General features: G+C 30.4%; 1 protein-coding gene across 5 annotated transcripts in view; it reads right to left on the minus strand.

Annotated features, from left to right (window-relative positions):
* The window catches only part of axo (axotactin), a 235,087-nt gene that overhangs the window by 120,082 nt on the left and 87,974 nt on the right, over positions 1-27,031 (minus strand). For 3 of the 5 annotated variants that reach the window (XR_012756891.1, XM_075369760.1, XM_075369763.1), the window contains exons 2-7: positions 22,223-22,365; positions 17,245-17,412; positions 9,912-10,128; positions 7,396-7,580; positions 3,931-4,098; positions 2,157-2,325 (exon numbers count right to left, since the gene is read on the minus strand). Coding sequence is in view for 4 of the 5 variants with exons in the window: in XM_075369760.1 (XP_075225875.1) it covers positions 2,157-2,325; positions 3,931-4,098; positions 7,396-7,580; positions 9,912-10,128; positions 17,245-17,412; positions 22,223-22,358 (1,043 nt within the window). In the remaining variant the exon portion in view is untranslated. Of the gene's footprint in view, positions 1-2,156; positions 2,326-3,930; positions 4,099-7,395; positions 7,581-9,911; positions 10,129-17,244; positions 17,413-22,222; positions 22,366-27,031 lie in introns of those variants that run through there. The other 2 variants (XM_075369762.1, XM_075369761.1) reach the window with 2 other exon arrangements.

Below are 27,031 nucleotides of genomic sequence, written 5' to 3' on the forward strand. Positions count from 1 at the left end.
ATATGAAGAAGTAGAAGAGGAAACTGAGGTACAACAGAATGAAGTGTAAAAGATTTCCTATTTGTAATATGTGAAACAGCAGCCTAATAGAATAGACTATGTTGGGCTAATACTAAAAACATGCTTTCCAATAGAGCAAAACATTTTTGAAGTAAAACAAAGACCACAATTTTTTTAAACAAAGGAAAATGGAAATTTATCAAAATCAATAAGATTAATTTGTTATTAGTGAGTATCAGTTATTTACATGTGTAAATAATAAATATGATAACTATAATGCTTATTTGTAAACAGGAAGGTCTTGTAAAACCTTGTAAAACAGGAATGGCTAATAATTATAAATAAACTAGCAGTTATTAATAAGCTAATATTATTTATAAAATTTTACCTAATATGGATTATATAATATAGTCCCTTAAACTGCTGTCAGTTAAAAGTTCAAAGAAATTTGCTGTTACAAGTTCTTAAAAAGGTATCAAATTAATAACTGTCATATATTTTAACAGTCTCTACATAACTGTCTACTTCTCAACCTTGAGGGTTGCAATGATAAGAAAGGAAGGTTGTGAAATTAGCTTACAACTTAGTAATTAAGTTTAACTTAACTTATTAATTAGCCTACACATAAACAATAACAAAATAATTTTACAAGAAAACAAAATCATCTATTATAAACATTTTACTTACATTTATAAGTGCAAATGTAAAGAAAATAAATTAATATTTCATTAATTTATTATTATAATTTATTGGTTATTTATTTAATATTATTAATTTATGTTATATTTTATATAAAAAATGGTTGCATTTGTTTTTCATTTTAAACTTTTTCCATACGTGGATCTACATTAGAAACATACAAAAGCAAATTGTTTACAAATAATAAAAGATGATTCCAATATTTAGTTTTTAAGACAACCATAGATGAAAAACCCTTTTCACAGAGTTAAGATGAGGCAAAATGGATTAATATTTTCAATATTTTTTTTGACTAAATTTCCTTATTCAATTCGATGGACTAGCAAAATATACCTAAATCTTCAGATGTGAATTGAGATTGTAACATTTTAGCAACAGACGTTTTGATGAGCTGGTCATGAATTTCAACTGGTGACTTAGATGCTGTAACATTAGGTTTTCTGCGATTATATGGGGTTTGGACATCTTAGCTACTATTAATGCTACGAGATAAGTTACCTCAAGTGTACTTTTATCAGTATGGCTTGATTTACAAATAGAAGCTTATTGATTTCTCAATGTACGTCATTTACTTTTGTAAAATGTAAAGTGTTTGTTTTATGATTTGAATGCTTAGTTTCCATGTGCTGAATTAATTTTGATGGCTTTATGCTTTCATTGAAGAGGACTTAAAGCAAACAACGCACTATGGCTTTCCATTCAATGAGGTAACACCATAACTTAAATAACTGTCATTGTACTAACTTGTCTTTTTACCACTCAGTTTACTGAATGTTAGTTGGCTCACTTCGCATTTTTCACAAATTTATCTGCATAAGAATCTAAGTGGAAAAAAACAACAGTTTCACCATTTGAGCGCACACTAAAAAATCAAAACCTCATTTATTATTAGTATTTTCAACAAAACTATGCTTTTAAAAACTTAAATAAAGGCACCTGATGCATGCTTCGCATATGAAACTAAACTGACATTCTGTAATCCCTTACACATCTTTTATACAAATGAGAGTACAATGTGTTTGAACATATTATATGCTTCTTAGAACATTATGTTCTCACAGTGAATATAATGCAAACAGACCAAATTACAAAGAGCACGTACACATCAAATTGGAATCTGTAAACTGATCGTGTTTGTATATTTCATACGTGCAAATTCATATCAGTCTCCATCAATGTAGCTAAATAATTTTAACTAGGTTTTATTGGGTTAAGGTTGGGGGTTCACGAACTATTCATTACATATTTTTTTACTTTTTGGGGGTCATGGTGCTAAAAAGGTTGAGAATCACTGGTCTAGTTTAAATAAATTATAAATCTCTGAATGGATTAGTGGTGAATTCTTTTCATAATTAAGTGAATTAATTATGTTTTAGAAACATAAAATTAACATTAGTATTAGTTACATAATATTTTAAAAACTGTTAAAATGTATGAGAATTATAATAAAACCTCACTTATTTATACATCCTTCCTGTACGTTATCATGTTTTGTGGCAATTAATGGTTTTATTGGTAATAAATCAGAGGCAGCTTTACCAGCACTTAATACCATATCCTTTATACAGCCTACAAAGGATTCAATAATGTACTTAACACCATGCAGTTTCTCTTCTGGACTTAAACCTATAAACAAAAAGCAAAAAAAAACGGTTTTATAAATTCTGAAAAACAACCTACCAACAAAATTTGACATAAAGTGGTATAAAATAAATGTAACATGAAATAGTGTTTACAAAATTATTAAATATTTAACAATAATACAAAAAAAAAATGATAAGGCTGTAACAATTTTTTTTGTTAACTTCACTGTTCATAAAGCAAAAACTGGCAACTCTGGCTACCGATAGGGCTTTGTCCTATAGACTTCTATGTAAGTGACTTCTAAGTATGTATGTAAGTCTTGACAGACTTCTAAGTATGTAAATGTGAAAGTAAAATTTTGAAATACATGACCTATGGTGGCCATATCTCGCCACCCCCTTGACTAATTATTATCAAACTAAAATGGCTTCTTATTACTTAAATGACTCATATTCAGAAGTCATCACACAAAATTTCATAAAACATCGTAAATTTCATAAAAACTTTCAGATTGATTTATCCGATCTGAAGATATGGAGCAAACAATGACTGATGAAAAAAAAATAGTTTTAATATCTCCCATTCCTTAATGAAATTGCCTAGATATTTAACCCAAGTGAAACGCTAATGTAATGATGAAATCATCTAATTAATACAAGAATGAGTTTAAATCAGAGTTGACAAAAAAGAAGAAAGAGTTTTTTCCACCCCCTCTTTATCTTCTTTTGAATAAAAACAAACACATCAGAAAATACTGTATTTATCCACATAAGTTCCACTACCACATAAGACCTTCAGGCTATTTTTAAGGTTAATGTGAAAGGAAAAAATATTTTTCATTCAATAGTTTCTTTCTACGTATTTTGTGACAAAATAGAGAACTAATAAGGGACATAACAGTACTAACCCTTAATGTACAGCTGGTGTCTTATCTGTGTCTTATCTGACATGAGTTTCACCATTTTTGCTCTACCAAAGTGCCACCTATTGTCAAATCATACATAATAAGCTACAGTACCTTTCCATGTATTCTTCCTCTAGTGGTAAAGCGGGGTATTATAATAAAATTCATTTCTGTTTTGTGTTGTACTGTTTTTGCATAACGTTTCTTGGTCATAGTCATATATGATACTGGCCTGTAAAATAGTAATTTTTTTGCGAGTACCATTGTTTTGTTTTTTGTTTGTGAGCTGTTTCCTAGTTGTGAATCAGTGTTTTTTAAAACTGAAAAGCAATTTGTGTTGACAGAAGACATTTTTAGAGAATTTGAGCTCCAGGACAGGGAAGAATTTTCTTGGTGAGGATACAAATTTTTCATGTAGTGAATGTGAGAATGATGTGATGTCGAATGATGATAATGTGGACCTTTTCAATGTTGATGATGATCTGATGAAAAAAAAACATGCTAATTACTCTTAAATAATTGAAAAAAAAAACTATATTAGTTTTAATATTGTTTATTTTTAAATTAATGAGTATACATTTCAAATATAAAATTTAATGATATTATACTGCATTTAATTAAATATAATAGATTGTTCATGCAGTATAATAATCATTCAATTGTTAAAATTTAATTAATTTATGCTGCAAAAGAAAACTACAATTTGCTAAAATATTTAATTGCAGAGGTTTAAAAAAAGTTACCTCCTATAAGAACTACAGATGTAAGATCAGTTGTTACTCCATAGTTAGTTGATGGATGTAAACCTAGAATACTGGAATCTGCAGTCTTATCATCTACCTTGGCAATTAATCTTGCACCATGGACATCAATCCTAACCATTACACTATGCCATGTATCTCTATTCAAACCTGAAATGGAGAAAAAATAATATAACGTTATATTAAATTGATATTACACATAAAAAATATTAATTTCTGTATTTATAAAAATAATGTGAGCAATATTCATAATTAATAACAATTAACTACAAGGTAATATACAGATTGTTCAAAAAGTGACACAACCTTATGGAAGAATGTTTCCTTCTTTTGTTGCGAGTTTAAGAAGAAAATTCAGGAAAAATGAGTTATACAATGCAGCAGAGATAATTCATTGTCTCCAAATACATTAGATGTGCCAGTTATGCCCAGACTCAGAATGCCTTCACAGAAAAGTATGGTGTGGATCACCAGATAAGTCCTCCATCAAGCAGTTGTACAACAAGTTCCAACAGGCAGGGAATGTGGCAGATGCAGTCAAAAGTTGTAGACCGAAAACACCAGAAAAGTTGATTGATGTGCAAGCTGCAAATTCTGTTAGCTTCAAGAAGTCTGTGCGACACCTATTTGCCATTCTCATCTTTCTGTTAGTAGTGCCCATATGGCATTGCGCAAGGGTTTAAAGATGCATCTGTACAGATGCAGATTTTAGTATTTTTGTATTGTTCATGAGTTCTTAACTGCAGACATAGGAAAACGTGTAGCTTTCTGTCAGCGGTTCATATCATCTGTAATGCCAGATGGGGAAGAACTTGATGATTGGTTTTGGTCTGATGAGGTGTAGTTCCACCTTGATGGATATGTGAATGCACAAAATTCATGCATTTGGTGTATGGAAAATCCACATCAGCTGCACGGATCTCCTCTGCATGGACAAAGTGAGTGTTTGATATGTAATGTCATGTAGGCAAATCTTCATGATATTCTTTCATGGGACAGTGAACAGTGAACACTACTTCACTACAGACAACAATTTGTAAACACTCTACCTCTTTTTTTCTTTTTCCTGTTTAGCCTCCAGTAACTACCGTTTAGATAATACTTCAGAGGATGAATGAGGATGATATGTATGAGTGTGAATGAAGTGTAGTCTTGTACATTCTCAGTTCGACCATACCTGAGATGTGTGGTTAATTGAAACCCAACCACCAAAGAACACCGATATCAACGATCTAGTATTCAAGTCCGTGTAAAAATAGCTGGCTTTACTAGGACTTGAACGCTGGAACACTCGACTTCCAAATCAGCTGATTTGGGAAAACGCGTTCACCACTAGACCAACCCGGTGGGTTAAAAGTAAACACTCTACCTGCAGACTGACTAGAGCACACATGCTTCAGCAGGACAATGCTATGGCTCATACAGCCAAAAACAATATGAGTTTCATAGACAAGTGATTTTGAAGGGGTTGTGGCCCCCTCGGTTTCCTGATTTATTCTCTCCTGACTTTTTCTTGTAGGGATACCTTAAGTGTGGTGCTTATAAAACTTATATTTACACCATTCCTGAATTGCAGAATGAAATTGAATGATATGTGGCTGTAATTCCTCTAAATACATTACAACATGTATTTAAGAGCATACAATGTCGTATTCAGTTATGTGAATCACAAAATGGAGGCCACTTTCAACAACTATTGTGACTTACTCATTCTCCTATAAGGTTGCGTCACGTTTTGAACACTGTAGATACTGCAGACAAATGCAAACACATACGTTTTATTTAAACGATGCCAATAGAACAATGATATAAGTAACTAAATTAAATAAATTCATAATATTGACTTATGGGTCTGTTAGCAGTAGTCGCTATGTAGTTTAACTGACATGATGAAAAGTTGTTGCAATGCAATATATTAAACTTTGTACGCTATAAATCTTGGCTAGAATCTACATAAGTATGGCTGCTTCTAAAAGCTAAAATCTTTGACAATATATGAGGTATGTTTTTAAAGAAAGAACTGTTTTGAAATTAAAAAAAACAAGTACATATTCTTAACAATTCTATTTTTACGTGAATGTCTGTACTTTAATCTACTTTTCTACATAATTTCCACCAGTATTAAGGCACTTGTTGTATCGTGCAACCAGCTTTTGAACACAGTCATCATAGAAGTCTGCCACCTGACTTAATAACCACTGCAAGACAGTCGCTTTGACACCCATCATCATCATGATAGCGCTGACCAAGCTGTTTCTTCAAATGCAGGAACAAGTGGTAGTCATTGGGATCGGGACTCTATGGAGGGTGATCAAGTTGTTCCCGGCCAAATGATACGATGAGTTTGATTAGCCATATGGATGGGCATTGCCATGAAGCAAAAGGATCCCTTTACTCAGCATGCCACGCCTTTTGTTTTGGATTGCACGGCACAGTTTTTTTAAGGTCTCACAATATGTTGTATAGTTTATTGTGTCACCTCAAGGCAAAAACTCCACCAGCAACACATGACTTCCAAAATACTGTACACATGACTTTCTGGGCTGAAATTGTCTGCTTAAATTTCACTTTCTTGGGTGATGTTGAATCCTTCCATTCCATGGATTGCTGCTTCAATTTCGGTATAACTTAAGCTACCCATGTTTCGTCGCTTGTGACAATTTGGCTTAAAAAGTCATCACCTTTACACTTTACTGTTCAAGAAAAGTCAATGCATTGCCTAAACATCTGGTTTTGTGTACCTCAGTTAACATTTTCGATACCCAGCCTGATCACAATTTTCGATAATTTAAGCACTTGGTCACAATTTCATAGACAACACTTCTTGAAACTTAAGGAAACTCTTCAGATAGGGAAGAAATCGTAAAGCGTCTGTTGTCTCTCACTTTTCCATCAACCTTCTGCACCAAATCTTCAGTAACGTCAGAAGGTCGTCCATTTCGTTCCTCATCATGAACATTCTGGTGGTCATCTTTAAAAGCTCTAACCAATTTTTGTACCATTCCATCACTCATAATGTTGTCTCCATTCACTTTACTGATCTGTCGATGAATTTCAGCCGGTTTCACACCTTTAGTACTAAGAAAATTAATCACATCACATATTTCACAGTCGGCAGGATTCTTGATCAGAGGAAGCATTTAAAATATCACAAACAAACGTAAACACAGTTAAATATTTCCATAATGGTGTCTGTGGCTTGCCAACGCTACTTACTTTAAAAACATGCCGCATAATATGTCCAGTCAAAACATTCCTTATTTATTCTTTACAGTTAAACAAAGAACAGTTTCAGATCACTGAGTATGACTCAATATATCAGACTGTTAATATCAGTATTGAATATGAATCTAATATCATGGTAAATATGTTTTATCTCTAAACAAATTTGTGTAAACTCAAAGTTAAAAAATAACTAATTGATGAAATATTATACCATCAACTCACCTTCACCAACAATTACAGATGTTGATTGTTTTCCAAAAACATGCACAACTTTTAGCTGACCTTTTTCTACAATAACATACAGTGCATACGGATCAAGACCTTCTGGTCTATCTTTTACACTGTGATAAACTAAAAGTCCATGAGGTAATTTGGTACGGAACTGGAATGATATTTCTCTACATAACCTGTAACAGTAGAAATTATAGTAAAATATAATAAAGAAAAATGTCCTCAAAAAAAAAAAAAAACGATAAATAAAAATATGTATAATATAAGTGAATTATAAGTATACTATATATATAATATAAGTGAATGTAAATATGTGACATTTTCATTCGAAATTATTAATTAATTCCTTATTAATTAATTTCATAAGGAATTATTGTCATGACATTTTTATTTAAGCATAGAGCATGACATTTTCTTACTAGATACAGTCTTAAGCATCAAAGAAAATGTGTCTAGTATATGTAAAGAAGTACATTAAGTATCAACTACACTATTCCAATCTTGTACACTGATGTTACATATTTTCCAATATCTCACACTGTTAAAATGGGTTACAATTATACTATGCCATTTTGTAAATAATGTAAATTATACAGATTTTTACTTTTTTATACAAAGTAAAAAGTAGTGCGATCGCGAAAAATGTAGGTTTTCAGATTTCAACGGAAACATACATTTTGACCATCCCTGAATCCATTTTGACTAGTTTCGACGTGACATCTGTATGTACATATGCATGTATGTAAATGTGTATCTCGCATAACTCAAAAACGATTAGCTGTAGGATGCTGAAACTTTGGACTTAGGACTGTTGTAACATCTAGTTGTGCACCTCCTCTTTTGATTACAATTAACTAAACCAAAAGTGTCCAAAAAAGTCAAAATCCCAAAAAATTAGGTTATGGACTTTTTTTTAACTACAGTAACAAGCCCTCATTGAGAGCTTTTCAAAGATCATAAGTGGTACTTATTTTCATCGGTTCCAGAGTTATAGCCAAATGGATTTTTAATTAATGAAATATTTGGATCTTATAAGAGGAAGGGGCACATTGGTCCAAATCAGACTTCATATCATTTTTTTAAACTTTTTTTTAATTTAAATATATTGATTTATTAATAATTAATAATAACAATAAAAAAAAAAGTATGAAAAAATATCTGAAGTTATTAATCAAATAAAATTTTATGTACTTTTCATTAAAAAAAAGAATGTATATATATATATATATATATATATATATATATAATTTACTAGGTGTACAAGGAAGTTATGTGGTGTCCAAATCAGATTTTTATTATGCTATTATAACTATACACAAATTCCACATGGAAGTAGGTAAAAGCATTGTCTACTACTATGTTTTACTTTTTATGTATTCACAGTACATCTGTTTTGAACATAATCATTTTCCCAATATGAAAAAAATACTAAACAATAATTTGGATGGAATTATAGAACAGTAACAATACTAATCATTGATTTCATACGTGCATAGAGAAAAAATATTTTAATTACACTTCTGTTAATTTTTTTCCAAATGTTATTTTAAAAATTACTCACCATTTTATATATAGAATCTTCTTAGGAGTTAATCATAAAAATAAATTTATCATAAAGAAAGAAGTTCATGGATTAAAACAGAAAATTTCAACCATTAAGAAAGAATTTTATTTTTATTTAAATACCATAAAAAAATATTAAAAAATTAAATTTTAAATACTCTTACTAATTATATTATTATTACTATTACATTATTATGCATGAAAATATTTTCTAAGTAAATATATTTATAGGTGGTCAACTAAAGATAGCTAGACTAAGGTCAGTTTAAACATTCATAGATAAGTTCCACCTTCCTATATGAACAATAGGGGTGATGTCACTTGTTTGTTAATTTTTTTTTAAATGTTGATGTAATTAGTAGTATATTATAAAGAAATTATATAAGAAATGAAAATTATCTATTTATAACAAAATAATTTTCTTATAAAAAAATTTCTATGATACACAGACACTAAACTCTGAAGTAAGCAATGAAGTTATACATACCTTCACTATACATTCATAAAAAATACTGTTACCAATAAAAATATAACTTATCGGTATGATTAAAATAGTATAGGAAACAATCATTCAAATATTAATTTATTATGAAAAACTACGGAAGGCATAAAAAAATTTTCCCCCAAAATAAAGTGCCCCATTACAGGCTTAATGAATAAATTAATCCTTCAGAAATTATTTAAATATATAATATAAATTTCAAAAACTATCAGTAAATAATTTGAGTCCAATTTATAAATTTATCTGACGTTAATATGTATTAGCTGGTTAAAAAGTTAAGAAATTATACAGAATAAGATATTTCAGAGGTTTTTGAGGGATGTAAAGATAATTATGGTTAGACTACAGGAAAGACAGTTTATTAATAAGTTATATACAGTTTTTCTAAGAGCATAAAAAATGAGACGCAGGAAAAGAATACTTTCAGAAAAAAGTTTTTAACCTTAATTGAAAGGTAGGAATTCGATTTCCATCAAGTTGTATGAAAGCATTGCTTTTAGCCATCATAAAAACTTTATGGCGGCCAGTCTCTGGAAAAGTTAATTCAATTCCTCTTTCTGAAGCTGGTACTGAAGGTATAGTTGTAACTCTATAAGGTTGCATTTTTTCTGTATTTTTCTCAAATGTTTCTGCAGGAAGCAAGTATGGAGGTAAGGTATCTGTAAAAATATAACAAAATATAAACAAGATAAATTATGTAAATAACATATGTAAATTTATTTAACCAACAATAAATGTAGTAATTAACAGACAGCACTTGTTACTTAATAATGGATTAGTTTTCAATGAGTATGCTTTTCAATTTATTTTCTCTTTTTTAATATAGTGAACTTAATGTACATTACAAAAGGAGAATAATAAGTATGGATTTTAACTCTTGATGAACCTTACACAAGATAATTAAGGAATTTTAAAATACTTTCAAACTGTTGCTAATGATTAACTTATTAAAAATCTATATCAAAAATAGCAAACCTATTTGCTTTATATTTACAACACAGTCAGGTTTCATGTAATAATTTTTCTGTGAAGTTTTCTAATTCAGACCAATAGACTTCGCCTGATTACATACATTTTCCAATAGTCATATTTAAAAATATCAAACACATATACAATTAAAATTTAACAGTATGGATTTTATAGCTCTTCTTTTTTTTGTTTAGCCTCTGGAACCACTGTAGGTTATTACTTCAGAGGATGATATGTATGAATGTAAATGAAGTGTAGTCTTGTAGAGTCTCAGGTCAACCATTCCTGAGATGTGTGATTAATTGAAACCCAACCATAAAGAACAATCGTATCCATGATCTAGTATTCAAATCCATATAAAAGTAACTGACTTTATTAGGATTTGAACCTTAGAACTCTCGAATTCAAAATCAGCTGATTTGCGATGATGAGTACACCACTAGACCAACTTGGTGGGTTTTATACGAATTTTATAGCTAGATTCAACAACAATGACATTCTCAGGAATGTATAATGTATGTGATCAATTTTTACAATTTAAACTCAACTTAAGTGGCAGAACTCTCCTTAATCTCTGAATGGCCTTAAAACATAAAGCTTAATTTATATTCCAAATCAGATTAAATGCCCAGATATGCTATAAATCTGAATTCAACAGATTCAAATACTGTGTTGTTGCAATTTTTTATTGTATAAAAAGTTAAGGTATAAAAAGTTAATGAAACATGAGACACACAAAAAAAAAAATGGATACATCATTAGAAATATGAATCTGGGTTATGTATCAATTGGTAAAAAATTAATCAAGGGAATTCAGAAGGTATACAGCAACTATCATATATTTCTTGGAGTAGTTGAAAAAGTAAAACAGAAGATGAAAAAATATAGAATGCCAAACAATTAAAAATATGATAGAAGTATATAGAAACAAAACAGAAATTTAGTTCAAACAATGTAAATGTGATGCAGAAGAAAATATTAGAACAATGACATCAATGGTATAAGAAAGTTTTCTTTAAATTAACGTAAAGTAATTTTTTTTGCTTAGTTTCAAAGATGAGCTTTGTTTAAAAAAAAAAAAAATCAAGAAGAATGTAGAGTAATTAATTTCATTATTTTTTATACCTGACCACTGAATAAAAGTGAATTAAAAATTATAATTTTCACGTTAATGATTTTCTTACAGGGAAATGAACTTATATAACTTTTTTGCAACAGGATTATTTCTTAAATTAAAATAGTATTTTTAAATATATTGTTCTTTTTATTTCACAATAAGTTCAATGTTAAAATTTTTAACAATGTTTCTTTTTCTCTATATTAATGTCAACATCACCTGAGTGTGAAAATGCATTATTTAACACTTCTTTAGTTGCTTACTTTGTAAGTTATTTTACAGGTGCAGACAAGGTTGACAATGGGACTCTATAGTCTAATAGTGAAATCTATCTGTGTAAGATTAGTTAACTCTAGTGACACAAGCAGCATTATATTAAAATAATTAATTTTTAATACATTGAAAAAATTTCAGTGGTGTAATAGTTAAAAAAATTTATCTCATTATTAAAATACGAACAAATCATAAAAAAGGATTTATTATAACTTACAATAAAGCATAAAATCTATCATGTAACTTTAAGTGCTCTATAATTATTAAATTGTTTTTGTTATTTATTTCTTATTAAATGATTTTAAATATTATAGTAGTCTTTTTATACATTTTGCGAAAATAAATTAATGTATTTATTACTTGTCAAAGTTTATAAATCTTATTTGATATATAGGGTGAGGGGGTTGGCTGACTGGCGACTGACTTCTTGCTTCCTACGATGTCCTGTCATGGTACACTATTCACTCCATTGTAGCAGTGCCATCACTAAACTACTGGACATTTTGGACACCCTATATATTCAAAATGTCCAAGCTACTGTTCTCCTATGTGTTTATTTTTTCTGAATTTCTATGAGAAATAACTGCTAAATTGTGAAAGCAACTGTTTCAGATAAGGTTATAGCCCCACTTAATATTACTTTTAATCTAAGGTCATGGATGAATGCAGGGGGGTTCTTTGACAGCTGCTTGGTTTGGATCAAACTGATAGACTACGAACATTGTAGTTTTTCTGTTTGAAAAACTACACATAGAGTATTCTTTCATTAACCTAAGAAAAAAAATTTATCTGACAAAAGAAAGAAAACAAAAATTAAATTACATATAAATATAGATTAAATCATTAAATAATGGTAATCCGAAGAGGTGATTAACTTAAAAATAATATTGTTGGGAATAATTGAAACAAATAAATAAAATAATAAAAAAAAAAAAAACATGCTAAGATATTCAGTCTTACAGTATAGGACTTCCACAATTAATATGATTAAACTTTCAACAATAACTTTCAACAACCTGTCTAAAACGTTTTATTACATGCATCCTCTCATCTTCCTTTATCTCCCTCTATTTAACTTGCTCCAAAAACTTAGTAGTTAGTTTTCATAAAAATTCAGAAAAGATAAATACAAAGAAGTGCAGCAGCTTCGACATTTTGAACATATGAAGTGTCTGAAACGTTCATGGTAAGGGATTACCTGGGAATGATAATCCCTTAGCATTCTTGACCTAGGGAGGGAAAGGGCACCTAACCAAAAAAAGAAACAGGGATGAAATAAAACGGGTTTAAAAAAAACCTTAGTTTACTATATGTTCTGAGCAGAGAAAATTTTAAAGAAACTGGTTCAATAAAGTATAAAATTATTGAAAAAATGTACAAGATACATTGCCAGTGAACATAATTAAACATAAACAGAAAAAATAAATGACAGCATATTCATAGATGCATATCAAAAGAAACATTGGAGGATCACTGGAAATAATTATCCTTCTGTCAGCTCTGCCACCAGCACTCTATCCTAACCACGGGGATGTCATAGACTCGTGAAGCTAGCTTTGTGCCTAGGAAAAACCAAGGCTATCCCAGCTTCGAAAGATAATTTTTGGTGGATCATCCTAGTTTGCCAGAAACCAGAAGAAATTAATATATCAAGACCTATATATAAAATTCAAAATTTAAATGAAGTCAAAACTTAAATTAAGGTCAGAATCAAAATCAAGAATTTAATTAAATTTTATAATTAGAATAATGATCAAATCTTATATATGTATAAGATTATATATATAAATATATATAAATGATAAGCGATATAAAATGCCGAATAGCACAAGCGAAACGAGCCTTCAGTAAGAAATATAATTTGTTTACATCAAAAATTAATTTAAATGTCAGGAAAAGATTTTTGAAAGTGTATGTTTGGTGTGTCGCTTTATATGGAAGTGAAACTTGGACGATCGGAGTATCTGAGAAGAAAAGATTAGAAGCTTTTGAAATGTGGTGCTATAGGAGAATGTTAAAAATCAGATGGGTGGATAAAGTGACAAATGAAGAGGTATTGCGGCAAATAGATGAAGAAAGAAGCATTTGGAAAAATATAGTTAAAAGAAGAGACAGACTTATAGGCCACATACTAAGGCATCCTGGAATAGTCGCTTTAATATTGGAAGGACAGGTAGAAGGAAAAAATTGTGTAGCCAAGTTTGGAATATGTAAAACAAATTGTTAGGGATGTAGGAAGTAGAGGGTATACTGAAATGAAACGACTAGCACTAGATAGGGAATCTTGGAGAGCTGCATCAAACCAGTCAAATGATTGAAGACAAAAAAAAAAAAAAAAAAAAATGAATGTTTGTTTGTCCCGTATCGTTCCTATACAGTCCAGTTGCGATGAAACTTTGGAGTTGTGTGCATGCCTGTGCTGAACTAGTTCGTACCCACTAGGTGGTGTTGGAGTCGAGATTATTTGAAAAATTGTATTTATGGTCATATTTGGCTCATATTCAGAATAAATATTAGTTAAATGAAAAGAAATATTTTTGCGAAAAATGGAAGAAGGAAAAAAAGGAAAACGGAAGAAGGGAAAAAGGAAAAAGGGAAGATGTGAAGAAGGAAAAAAGGGAAGATTAAATTGTGATGTTCTGTAATGTACAGTTTTTAAATGTTTAATCAAACTTTCATTTGTGTTCATTTAATCTTTATATATACTCAAATCTAGCAATGGCAAAGCATTGCCAGGTCAGCTAGTATTTAAATAAAAATCAGTTAAAAATCAAACAAAAAATTTAAAATTAATGTTACAATCAAAATAAAAACAAAATTGTGAATTTTAATTATATCCAAAATTAAAACTTTTAATTTTGGATTAAAACAATAATAAAATATATTAAAAAATTTAAGTATGTAACGCGCTTTGACTGTCACCTTCAAGGTGGAAACATTTATAAGGGTAAATATATTAAGTTCAAACATTTCAAAATTAGTTAAATTTTTATAGTTTTAGTATTTTTATTTTCATCTTTAAATTTTCATTTTTTGTTCTAGAATTAATACTCGTTATGTCAATTCTTTAATATTATCAATTGTAATACTGCCTACACGGTTAGATACAGAAAAATAATTCAATGGTGACAGAAGACAATTGTTGCAAATGGAGTATGTAAAGTACATGAAAGATCATGTATCAGTACAATAAATCAATTAAATATAAATTACACTATAAATAAAATGAAATTTAATACTATTCAACACTCTTAATCGATAAATTTATTTAACTTACAATTCCAGATACTAAAAGAAGCTTTACTCTCCACATTGGGAAATAAGATTTGTTTTATGCATATAGCCCAATAAAATTGGCTGAACAAGAGGAACTTGTTCAGCCAATTTTATGAATGTTCTAGAGAATGTTCACTTGTCATACTTAGTTTAGAAATTCGTTTGCGATTGTTTTTATCATGTACAATAAAATAATTCCATTTTTTTTTAAACTACACTTTACTATCCTTATTCATTTTTTATTACTCATTAATATGTACTTTCTATTTACTTATTGCTTTTTTTAATTTTTTTATTTTAGTGCAATAACTATTTTACTATAATATACAAAACAAATTATTGAGGGTTAAAGTACTTAAGAGTTTAATATAGACAATCCATGGACAAATTATTTGAAATGAATCAAAGCAAATCATTATACCCTGTGGAACAATGTTAGAAAAAAAACTATTTTAATATATACATTAATGATGTTCAAAACTGCTAAACAGCATCTCCAATGATATACGTGATTATTCTCAGAGAGATACAAAAGTTTTGTACATCAAAATTAAAATGTCTATAAATACTAGTATAGTTGAAAAATTTCTATCAGCTACTGCAAGATAGAACCATCAGTATTAACAACAAACCTAGATGCCAGATGTGTATTGATCATGTGATGCTTGCAGTAGTGCTTTATTTATTGTTTAGTAAACATGCTGTTTTCCCAAGAGCAATGAGTTTTTATAGTTGAACATTATTTTTCCAATCATTCTTATGCACTTGTTGCAGATAAATTTTATGGGAAATATCTGGATGTGGGAATGCCTAACAATTCGACCATAACAAGATTAATCACGTGTTTTAGAGACTGCATATCAGTTTCAGACAAGAAGAGAACTGGGAGACCGGCCATTTTGACTGATGCTAAACTGGCTGAAGTTAAGAATGTGATACAGCGTTCGCTTTCAAAAAGCTTGAGGAGACTATCAGCGCACCCTCAGATTTCATATGGAAGTGCTCAGAGAGCGATGAAGCGGTTACACTTTCGTGTATTTCATATTCACAGCAATATCAATGAGAAAAAGAATTCAGGAATTGAAAGAGCCTATAAAGGAAAATGTGTAATATACTGTTCATGGTTTTGGTTATTTGTTGACAACCTTGGAATTGCAGAGCTTGACTGTGTTTCTTCACTGATGAGGTGCAGTTTCACCTTATTAGCTATGTAAACAGTCAAAACACTAGAATTTGTTCAACCGGAAATCCACATGTTATATGAAAACTCCATACACTCTCAGAAAACAGGAGAGTGGTGTGCTGTATTGGGGTCCACTACTTGTAAATAGTGGACCCCATTTTCTTTGAAACTACAGTGAACAGTATTGTGTACAAATACATCATTACACAGTTTATTGCGCTTTTTGAAGATGATGAACGTGATTGCTGGTTCCACCAGAAACCACATGTCAAACACTAATGCAGTGTCACATGTCAAACATCTAATGAAACTGTGCACTTCTTGCATGAGTTTTTTGGTGTATCATCTCTAAAGAATTATGGCTCCCACATTTACCCAATTTGGTATCCCCAGATTTCTTCCTGTGGTGTTATCTTAAAGGAAAGGTCTATAAAAACAGGCCCCACACATACTGGAGGAACTAAAGATAAACATAATAGCAGAGATTAACGTCAGTTGTGTACTGACTTGCACTTGTGTAGTGCTCCACAAAGTAGCCTCAAACATGGTAAAAAGAGTTTGAACATGCATTACTGAACAGGGTAACCATTTTGGGCATATGTTATGAAAATAAAAAAAATCTTTAAATATTATTACTTAATGCCTTATTTTTTAATTACTTTGATATGCATAACTTTTGGATCTCTTATATTTTTGGCAATTTACATCACTAACTTCTAACTAAAGCAAGCCACTAATTCAGCATTAAATTGCAGAAGGAGCAATGGTAGTATAATGTTAATAACTTACATTCCTGATTTAATTAAATTTACAAGATGTGTTACTTAAGTTACTAAACTATGTAATGATTTTTATGTCACAAAATCCAATTAAAAAAAAAAAAATGAAACATCTTTATGAAGCAGCTATTCTACTTAAAGCTACAAAAGCAAACAATGAGTATTTTGAAGTACATACGCTCTCCACCAAGGCAGTAATGCAGACATTCTGCTTCAGATCCAAAAACATTTTCTCCTTTACAACCACCATAAACAAATATCTTACACGCTTGCAATGTTGTATTAAAATACCACTTATGTACCCAATCTAAACATGGCCCTCTTGAAACAACACCTTTGCATCTATCTGAACAACATTTGTAAAAGTTTATTTTTTACATTTAATTACAAAATTAATTCTACATGGGACTTAGAAAGCATTATTATCATCTAATATAGCACTACATTCTAATTATTAGACCATTAGCTAACTTTACAGATAACAAGTTATTTTTACATCTGCTATAAAAAATAATATTAGTAATTAAAGCCAAGAACAATATTACTGAATAAATGCATAAAAGAAAAAGAAGAAAGAAACATGTCCCACAAACAAATCCTGACTAAACATCTTTTCACATTGAATTTTGAAAAAATACTTTAGCAAAGAAAAAAAATGCAATGAAGAAAAAAACAACTTATGTTTTTCATTATCAGTTACAGCAATGTTGTTCTCACTCAGTATCAATTAATGTTAGCAAGTTTTTTGAGTTAAGCAGGTATATATTTAGAATACTATTGAAATGTATATTACAATTGAGTACAATTTTCTACGTTAGGATAGTTATACAACTTCAAATAAAGATACATTGAATGCTTAAAAGCCCTCCTTATTAAGACTGGGTTGAGATTTTGCACCTAATTTATAAATGCATATATCACAGATCTACTAACATTATTAATGACCATGATATTTATAACATTCACAAAAAAGGATTACATTTACAACATGTATTAAACCTGCAAGTAGGTTTCAAATCCAACACATTTTCTTATCATTCTATATGCATTTGCCTTATTAAAAAAAAAAAAACCATTAGCAATAACATCAGCTGATGTCAAGGAGAGATGCCAACAGTCAGAGAAAATGGGTTAAGTTGCAAGAATAATTAAACATTTTTAACATAAGTGAGGCACAAATTTAGTCTTGAATATTATTTTTTTTTAAATCTGTATTACAATTTTTCTGTTACCGTGAGTAAAAAAATGTTTAAGACACATAAACACTATACTCTTCTTCAAATGGAAAAAATAACATAAATAAATATAGCTTTTATCTCTGTGGCATTTTTTAACATATCCACTGTCGTTAGGAATATCATAGGTTTGAATCCTAGTAAGACATGACACTTTTTAACATATAAAAAAAATTCCATATTATATATTTCATGTAGTAAATTAAATAATCTAAAAAAAAATTAAGTACAGTCCTGGGAGTAGAAGATTCAAATTCAAATTAAATCAACATTGATTCTTCTTGTAGATTACCCATGTTAAACAAGGTTGTGAATTCTCTTAGACAGGGTAATTGAATACTTATTGCACTGTAGTGAATAATACAATAATTAATTCCACTTGAAAAAATAATAATGAATTATAATGTAAAAGCCTCCTCTATGAATCATGAGACCTTGCCGTTGGTGAGGGGGCTTGAGTGCTCAGGGATACAGAGTAGCTGGACCGAAGGTGCAACCATATCGGAGAGGTATCTGTTGAGAGCCAGACTAAGGAATGATTCCTGAAAGAGAGCAGCAGCTCTTTCAGTAGTTGTTAGGGGCGTGAGTCAGGACGACTTAAACGGCCGTATCAACATCACTCAGTCCTCTGAGTACTGCGCAGCTGAAAGCAATGGAAAACTACAGCTGTTTTTTTTTTCCAAGAAAATGTGGCTCTGCATTTTCAAAAGCAATAATGGAGGCGCCTTCCTTGGTAAAATATTCCGGAGGTAAAATAGTCCCCCGTTCGGATCTCCGGGTGGGGACTATTAAGGAAGGGGTCACCAGAAAAGTAAAAAATAACATTCTACGAGTCGGAACGTGGAATGTTAGAAGCTTAAAAAAGGTTGGTAGGCTAGAGAATTTAAAAAGGGAAATGGATAGGGTAAACGTGGATATAGTAGGAATTAGTGAGGTTCGGTGGGAAGAGGAAGGCGACTTTTGGTCGGGTGACTTTAGAGTAATTAACTCAGCGTCAAATAATGGGCAGGCAGGAGTAGGTTTCGTGATGAACAAGAAAATAGGGAGGAGAGTGGAGTATTTCAAGACGCATAGCGATAGAGTTATTGTAATAAGGATAAATTCAAAACCTAAACCGACAACGATTGTTAACGTCTATATGCCTACAAGCGCCCATGATGATGATGAGGTGGAATGTGTATACGAAGAGATTGATGAAGCAATTAAACACGTAAAAGGAGATGAAAATTTAATAATAGTTGGAGATTGGAATGCAAGCATTGGAAAAGGCAAGGAAGGAAATATAGTGGGTGAATACGGGCTGGGCAAAAGGAATGAAAGAGGGGACCGACTTATAGAGTTTTGCACGAAGTATAATTTAGTAATTGCCAACACCCAATTTAAAAATCATAATAGAAGAATATACACTTGGAAAAAGCCAGGCGATACTGGAAGGTATCAGATAGATTATATCATGGTTAAGCAAAGATTTAGAAATCAACTCGTTGACTGCAAAACTTACCCTGGAGCAGACATTGATAGCGACCATAATTTGGTGATAATGAAATGTAGATTGGGGTTTAAAAACCTGAAGAAAAGGTGTCAGATGAATCGGTGGAATTTAGAGAAGCTTGAGGAAGAGGAGGTAAAGAAGATTTTTGAGGAGGACATCGCTAGAGGTCTGAGTAAAAAAGATAAGATAGAAAATGTAGAAGAAGAATGGGAGAATGTTAAAAAGGATATTCTTAAATCAGCAGAAGCGAACTTAGGCAGAATAAAGAGAACTGGTAGAAAACCTTGGGTTTCAGACAATATATTGCAGCTGATGGATGAACGTAGAAAATATAAGAATGCTAGTGATGAAGAAAGTAAAAGGAACTATCGGCAATTAAGAAATGCTATAAACATGAAGTGCAAACTGGCGAAAGAAGAGTGGATTAAAGAAAAGTGTTCAGAAGTGGAAAGAGAAATGAACATTGGTAAAATAGACGGAGCATACAGGAAAGTTAAGGAAAATTTTGGGGTACATAAATTAAAATCTAATAATGTGTTAAACAAAGATGGTACACCTATATATAATACGAAAGGTAAAGTCGATAGATAGGTGGAATATATTGAAGAGTTATACGGAGGAAATGAATTAGAAAATGGTTTTATAGAGGAAGAAGAGGAAGTTGAGGAGGATGAAATAGGAGAAACAATACTGAGATCTGAATTTAAGAGAGCATTAAAAGATTTAAATGGCAGAAAGGCTCCTGGAATAGACGGAATACCTGTAGAATTACTGCGCAGTGCAGGGGCGGAGGCGATTGATAGATTATACAAACTGGTGTGTAATATTTATGAAAAAGGGGAATTTCCGTCAGACTTCAAAAAAAGTGTTATAGTAATGATACCAAAGAAATCAGGGGCAGATAAATGTGAAGAATACAGAACAATTAGTTTAACTAGTCATGCATCAAAAATCTTAACTAGAATTCTATACAGAAGAATTGAGAGGAGAGTGGAGGAAGTGTTAGGAGAAGACCAATTTGGTTTCAGGAAAAGTTTAGGGACAAGGGAAGCAATTTTAGGCCTCAGATTAATAGTAGAAGGAAGATTAAAGAAAAACAAACCAACATACTTGGCGTTTATAGACCTAGAAAAGGCATTCGATAACGTAGACTGGAATAAAATGTTCAGCATTTTTAAAAAATTAGGGTTCAAATACAGAGATAGAAGAACAATTGCTAACATGTACAGGAACCAAACAGCAACAGTAGCAATTGAAGAACATAAGAAAGAAGCCATAATAAGAAAGGGAGTCCGACAAGGATGTTCTCTATCTCCGTTACTTTTTAATCTTTACATGGAACTAGCAGTTAATGATGTTAAAGAACAATTTAGATTCGGAGTAACAGTACAAGGTGAAAAGATACAGATGCTACGATTTGCTGATGATATAGTAATTCTAGCCGAGAATAAAAAGGATTTAGAAGAAACAATGAACGGCATAGATGAAGTCCTACGCAAGAACTATCGCATGAAAATAAACAAGAACAAAACAAAAGTAATGAAATGTAGTAGAAATAACAAAGATGGACCGCTGAATGTGAAAATAGGAGGAGAAAAGATTATGGAGGTAGAAGAATTTTGTTATTTGGGAAGTAGAATTACTAAAGATGGACGAAGCAGGAGCGATATAAAATGCCGAATAGCACAAGCTAAACGAGCCTTCAGTAAGAAATACAAGTTGTTTACATCAAAAATTAATTTAAATGTCAGGAAAAGATTATTGAAAGTGTATGTTTGGAGTGTCGCTTTATATGGAAGTGAAACTTGGACAATCGGAGTATCTGAGAAGAAAAGGTTAGAAGCTTTTGAAATGTGGTGCTATAGGAGAATGTTAAAAATCAGATGGGTGGATAAAGTGACAAATGAGGAGGTATTGCGGCAAATAGATGAAGAAAGAAGCATTTGGAAAAATATAGTTAAAAGAAGAGACAGACTTATAGGCCACATACTAAGGCATCCTGGAATAGTCGCTTTAATTTTGGAAGGACAGGTAGAAGGGAAAAATTGTGTAGGCAGGCCACGTTTGGAATATGTAAAACAAATTGTTAGGGATGTAGGATGTAGAGGGTATACTGAAATGAAACGACTAGCACTAGATAGGGAATCTTGGAGAGCTGCATCAAACCAGTCAAATGACTGAAGACAAACAAAAAACAATGTAAAAGATAAATTATACTCCAGAACACATATGAAATAACATTTGTAAAAACAATTGTATATTACTCCATGCACTGTCTAAGCTGCAAAGCGTAAATACAGTATATTAGCAGCATTTTATACATCTAATTCCATTTAATATGATACAGTGATAACTGTTTACTATTTATAAAATACTTATGAAAAACCAAACACTAATTAAAAAATAAAAACAGTATAGGAATAACTTACCACGAGGACTGAGTGTAGCAGTCGGAACTGTGAGTGCCGAGATATTAACAGTACTAAATGCAAAAGTAGAATGCATCCACAATAGTTTTAATAATACTACAACCTGGGTTAATAGATTCCACCTCCAAGCTATCATTATGAACCTGTAATAAAATTATCATAATTACGAATCTAACGAAAATCGTCGTAAAATTTTAATTTTAAGTTACACTAGCTGCCAGAAAAAGTATTGGACTTAAATCGAATTAATATATTACAAACTTCTATGTACAGTGATAAATATCATGAGACTCTGCTAGAAATTAGAATAATAATATAACATTAAAAAAAAACATTTCACAATATAAAAACGGAATTTTTTTATTAACTAGTCGTATAATCACGAGTTGAAATAAAGACAGTGTTTAACATTTATTTAAAGTAAGGTTATAATTTTAGCGATATTTTTGAACGAATTCGTTTGCAAGTACGCCAATGGACAAAACCTAAATTTACCTATATGAAACATTTAGAAATTAAATAGATAGGCAGATCTTATCCTAGTATCCACACCTCTTGTACAAATAAGATAATTTTTGTAGAAAAATATACATTATTGCAAGACCTTAAGGTTTTGTAACTGTAAACCGTATTCGTTAGAATACTTCTACGTTGGATTCCTTTCAAAATAAACTTGGTTTAGGTAATTTAAACACTTTGGAGATATATTTATGACCAGGTAATTCCGCTCCATTCAGTAATTTTATAAAAAAATATTTAACTACGTAGCGTTAACAAATTTTATGTTGTACAGTTCAATTCAGCTATTTTTCTCAAATGCTAAGTTACGTTCTTCAGAATAAAATAATCAATTACTACAAGTTTTAAGTCATTTTTGCTGCAGTTAGCCATATTTTGAAAATCTGTTTATTAAATAATCCCATTGGTAACAAAGGAAAATTAGTGAAATAATACGTAGAAGTGTTCTTATATTTCCTCAAATTATTAAAAGGGATAAATTTCGTAGTAATTAAAATACGGTAAGAATTTTCATTACCGTGCTGTAATATTTGGTCAAGAAAAATTAATTAGATCTATTTATCACTGTTATTAGTGATAATTATTTATCCCTATTTAAATGGAAAAACAGAATAATCCTAACTTTTGTTTGTAAAATTACTCGTTATTACTCCAATAAGTAGATATACAGAGGCTACAAATCATCTCACGTGGAATAAATAAAAAACAAAGTTTATCTGTGAACTTAAATGTAATATTATACTTTAATGAATAGAAGTAGATATAAATTAAAAATAATATATAAAATTCTTAATAAATCAGAAAATAGCCGTCATTTTTTTATTTTCTATTATAAGCTTTTATTTAACTTGCTTTAGTTATAATCAAATCTTGCAACTGGTATATCTTTTGATCCATCGTATGAAAATCAAAGAAATTTGGTACATGTATGTAATTTCGATGACAATAAAAAACTACGGTGTTAGAATTTGGATATGACCCCCACCCCCCACGCACTAACCCCTACGCTAAATTCATTCATGTTGCTGAAAACTTTTATTTCTCACTTACTATCGTATGAAGATCAATGAAATTTGATTCACGTATGTAACTTCGATGACAATACAATGCTACAGTGTCGGCATTTTGACATGACCTACCCTCACGCCACCACGCGATTCCCCTACGGTAAATTCATGCATTTAGGTGAAACTTTTAATTTCTCATGAACTATCGTATGAAAATGATTGAAATTTGGTACACGTATGTAACTTCGATGTGTAAAAATAAATATTTTTACTTTTTAGTCTTAATAAACAATATTTGATTACATATAAAAAATTATTTTTTAAAAAAGCGTTTATTTAATTAATATTAACATTAACATTAATAAAAAAAAGGAAACAAATTATAAAAACCCTCTAAAAAGTAAAAAATAAGAATTAAATCAAATTGAGAATTTTAAACAAATAATATAATATATTAACAAATATAAAAATGCACTGAAAAGTAAAAAAAAATTATATAAATATCTAATAAATAACCAATAAATAAAAAATAAATAAATGTAATAATTTTAAAATTAAAAGTAATGAAAATATTTAGTTAAATAAAAGCGTGGCGCAGTTTTTATAACAATCTTTTCGAATAAGTATTTATAGACATTTACTGTATTTTTAAATATATTTTTTTTTTAATGAGGTTGTTTAGTATATGTATATACTTTATTTATCTGTAATAAAATAACTCAAGTTTTAATCTTTTTAAGGAGAATTTGCATCGAGATGACCTTTAAGGGTTAATAAATAAGATTAAAAATAAAAATTAAATTTAGAAATCCTGCACAAAGTTATTACATTTTGACGGTAATCTGAAAAATTATTAATTATTATCATTATTATAATTGTAATCGTAATTATGAATTCATTAAATAAAAATTCATAATTAATTAAAATGAAACGCTGAGCGGAAACTGTGCGTTCAGTTTGGCTTAGATTTCAAGCAGAATTCGAAGATGAACTTCAACTATGTGAGAACACGTACAAAGAAAGCGAGTGGGTGGATTTTCCTAGATTGTTACTTGTAGCTAGTCAGTCTCAACTGGAGAGATTCCAGCAGAATTTTCCGCCTCCTCGCGTCGTTATTGAAAATGAAAATGAAGATTAGTTGTTGTAAAAATATGTGTTGTGTTGTTTTAAATAAATTATAAAAACTGCGCCACGCTTTTATTTAACTAAATATTTTCATTACTTTTAATTTTAAAATTTAATAATTATTAAATTTATTTAATTTTTTATTAATTTGTTATTTATTAGATATTTATATAATTTATTTTTTACTTTTCAGTGCATTTTTACATTTGTTAATATATTATATTTTTTTGTTTAAAATTCTCAATTTGATTTAATTCTTATTTTTTACTTTTTAGAGGATTTTTCTAATTTGTTTCTTTTTTTTATTAATGTTAATATTAATATTAAAACCTAAACCGACAACGATTGTTAACGTCTATATGCCTACAAGCGCCCATGATGATGATGATGAGGTAGAGTGTGTATACGAAGAGATTGATGAAGCAATTAAACACATAAAAGGAGATGAAAATTTAATAATAGTTGGAGATTGGAATGCAAGCATTGGAAAAGGCAAGGAAGGAAATATAGTGGGTGAATACGGGCTGGGCAAAAGGAATGAAAGAGGGGACCGACTTATAGAGTTTTGCACGAAGTATAATTTAGTAATTGCCAACACCCAATTTAAAAATCATAATAGAAGAATATACACTTGGAAAAAGCCAGGCGATACTGGAAGGTATCAGATAGATTATATCATGGTTAAGCAAAGATTTAGAAATCAACTCATTGACTGCAAAACTTACCCTGGAGCAGACATTGATAGCGACCATAATTTGGTGATAATGAAATGTAGATTGGGGTTTAAAAACCAGAAGAAAAGGTGTCAGATGAATCGGTGGAATTTAGAGAAACTTGAGGAAGAGGAGGTAAAGAAGATTTTTGAGGAGGACATCGCAAGAGGTCTGAGTAAAAAAGATAAGGTAGAAAATGTAGAAGAAGAATGGGAGAATGTGAAAAGGAAGTTCTTAAATCAGCAGAAGCAAACTTAGGCGGAATAAAGAGAACTGGTTGAAAACCTTGGGTTTCAAACGATATATTGCAGCTGATGGATGAACGTAGAAAATATAAGAATGCTAGTGATGAAGAAAGTAAAAGGAACTATCGGCAATTAAGAAATGCTATAAACAGGAAGTGCAAACTGGCGAAAGAAGAGTGGATTAAAGAAAAGTGTTCAGAAGTGGAAAGAGAAATGAACATTGGTAAAATAGACGGAGCATACAGGAAAGTTAAGGAAAATTTTGGGGTACATAAATTAAAATCTAATAATGTGTTAAACAAAGATGGTACACCAATATATAATACGAAAGGTAAAGTCGATAGATGGGTGGAATATATTGAAGAGTTATACGGAGGAAATGAATTAGAAAATGGTGTTATAGAGGAAGAAGAGGAAGTTGAGGAGGATGAAATGGGAGAAACAATACTGAGATCTGAATTTAAGAGAGCATTAAAAGATTTAAATGGCAGAAAGGCTCCTGGAATAGACAGAATACCTGTAGAATTACTGCGCAGTGCAGGTGAGGAAGCGATTGAGATATTATACAAACTGGTGTGTAATATTTATGAAAAAGGGGAATTTCCGTCAGTCTTAAAAAAAAGTGTTATAGTAATGAAACCAAAGAAAGCATGGGCAGATAAACGTGAAGAATACAGAACAATTAGTTTAACTAGTCATGCATCAAAAATCTTAACTAGAATTCTATACAGAAGAATTGAGAGGAGAGTGGAGGAAGTGTTAGAAGAAGACCAATTTGGTTTCAGGAAAAGTATAGGGACAAGGGAAGCAATTTTAGGCCTCAGATTAATAGTAGAAGGAAGATTAAAGAAAAACAAACCAACATACTTGGCGTTTATAGACCTAGAAAAGGCATTCGATAACGTAGACTGGAATAAAATGTTCAGCATTTTTAAAAAATTAGGGTTCAAATACAGAGATAGAAGAACAATTGCTAACATGTACAGGAACTAAACAGCAACAGTAACAATTGAAGAACATAAGAAAGAAGCCGTAATAAGAAAGTGAGTCCGACAAGGATGTTCCCTATCTCCGTTACTTTTTAATCTTTACATGGAACTAGCAGTTAATGATGTTAAGGAACAATTTAGATTAGGAGTAACAGTACAAGGTGAAAAGATAAAGATGCTACGATTTGCTGATGATATAGTAATTCTAGCC

This window comes from Lycorma delicatula, chromosome 6, assembly GCF_047948215.1.
Source record: "Lycorma delicatula isolate Av1 chromosome 6, ASM4794821v1, whole genome shotgun sequence".
In the NCBI taxonomy this organism is placed as follows: Eukaryota; Metazoa; Arthropoda; class Insecta; order Hemiptera; family Fulgoridae; genus Lycorma; species Lycorma delicatula.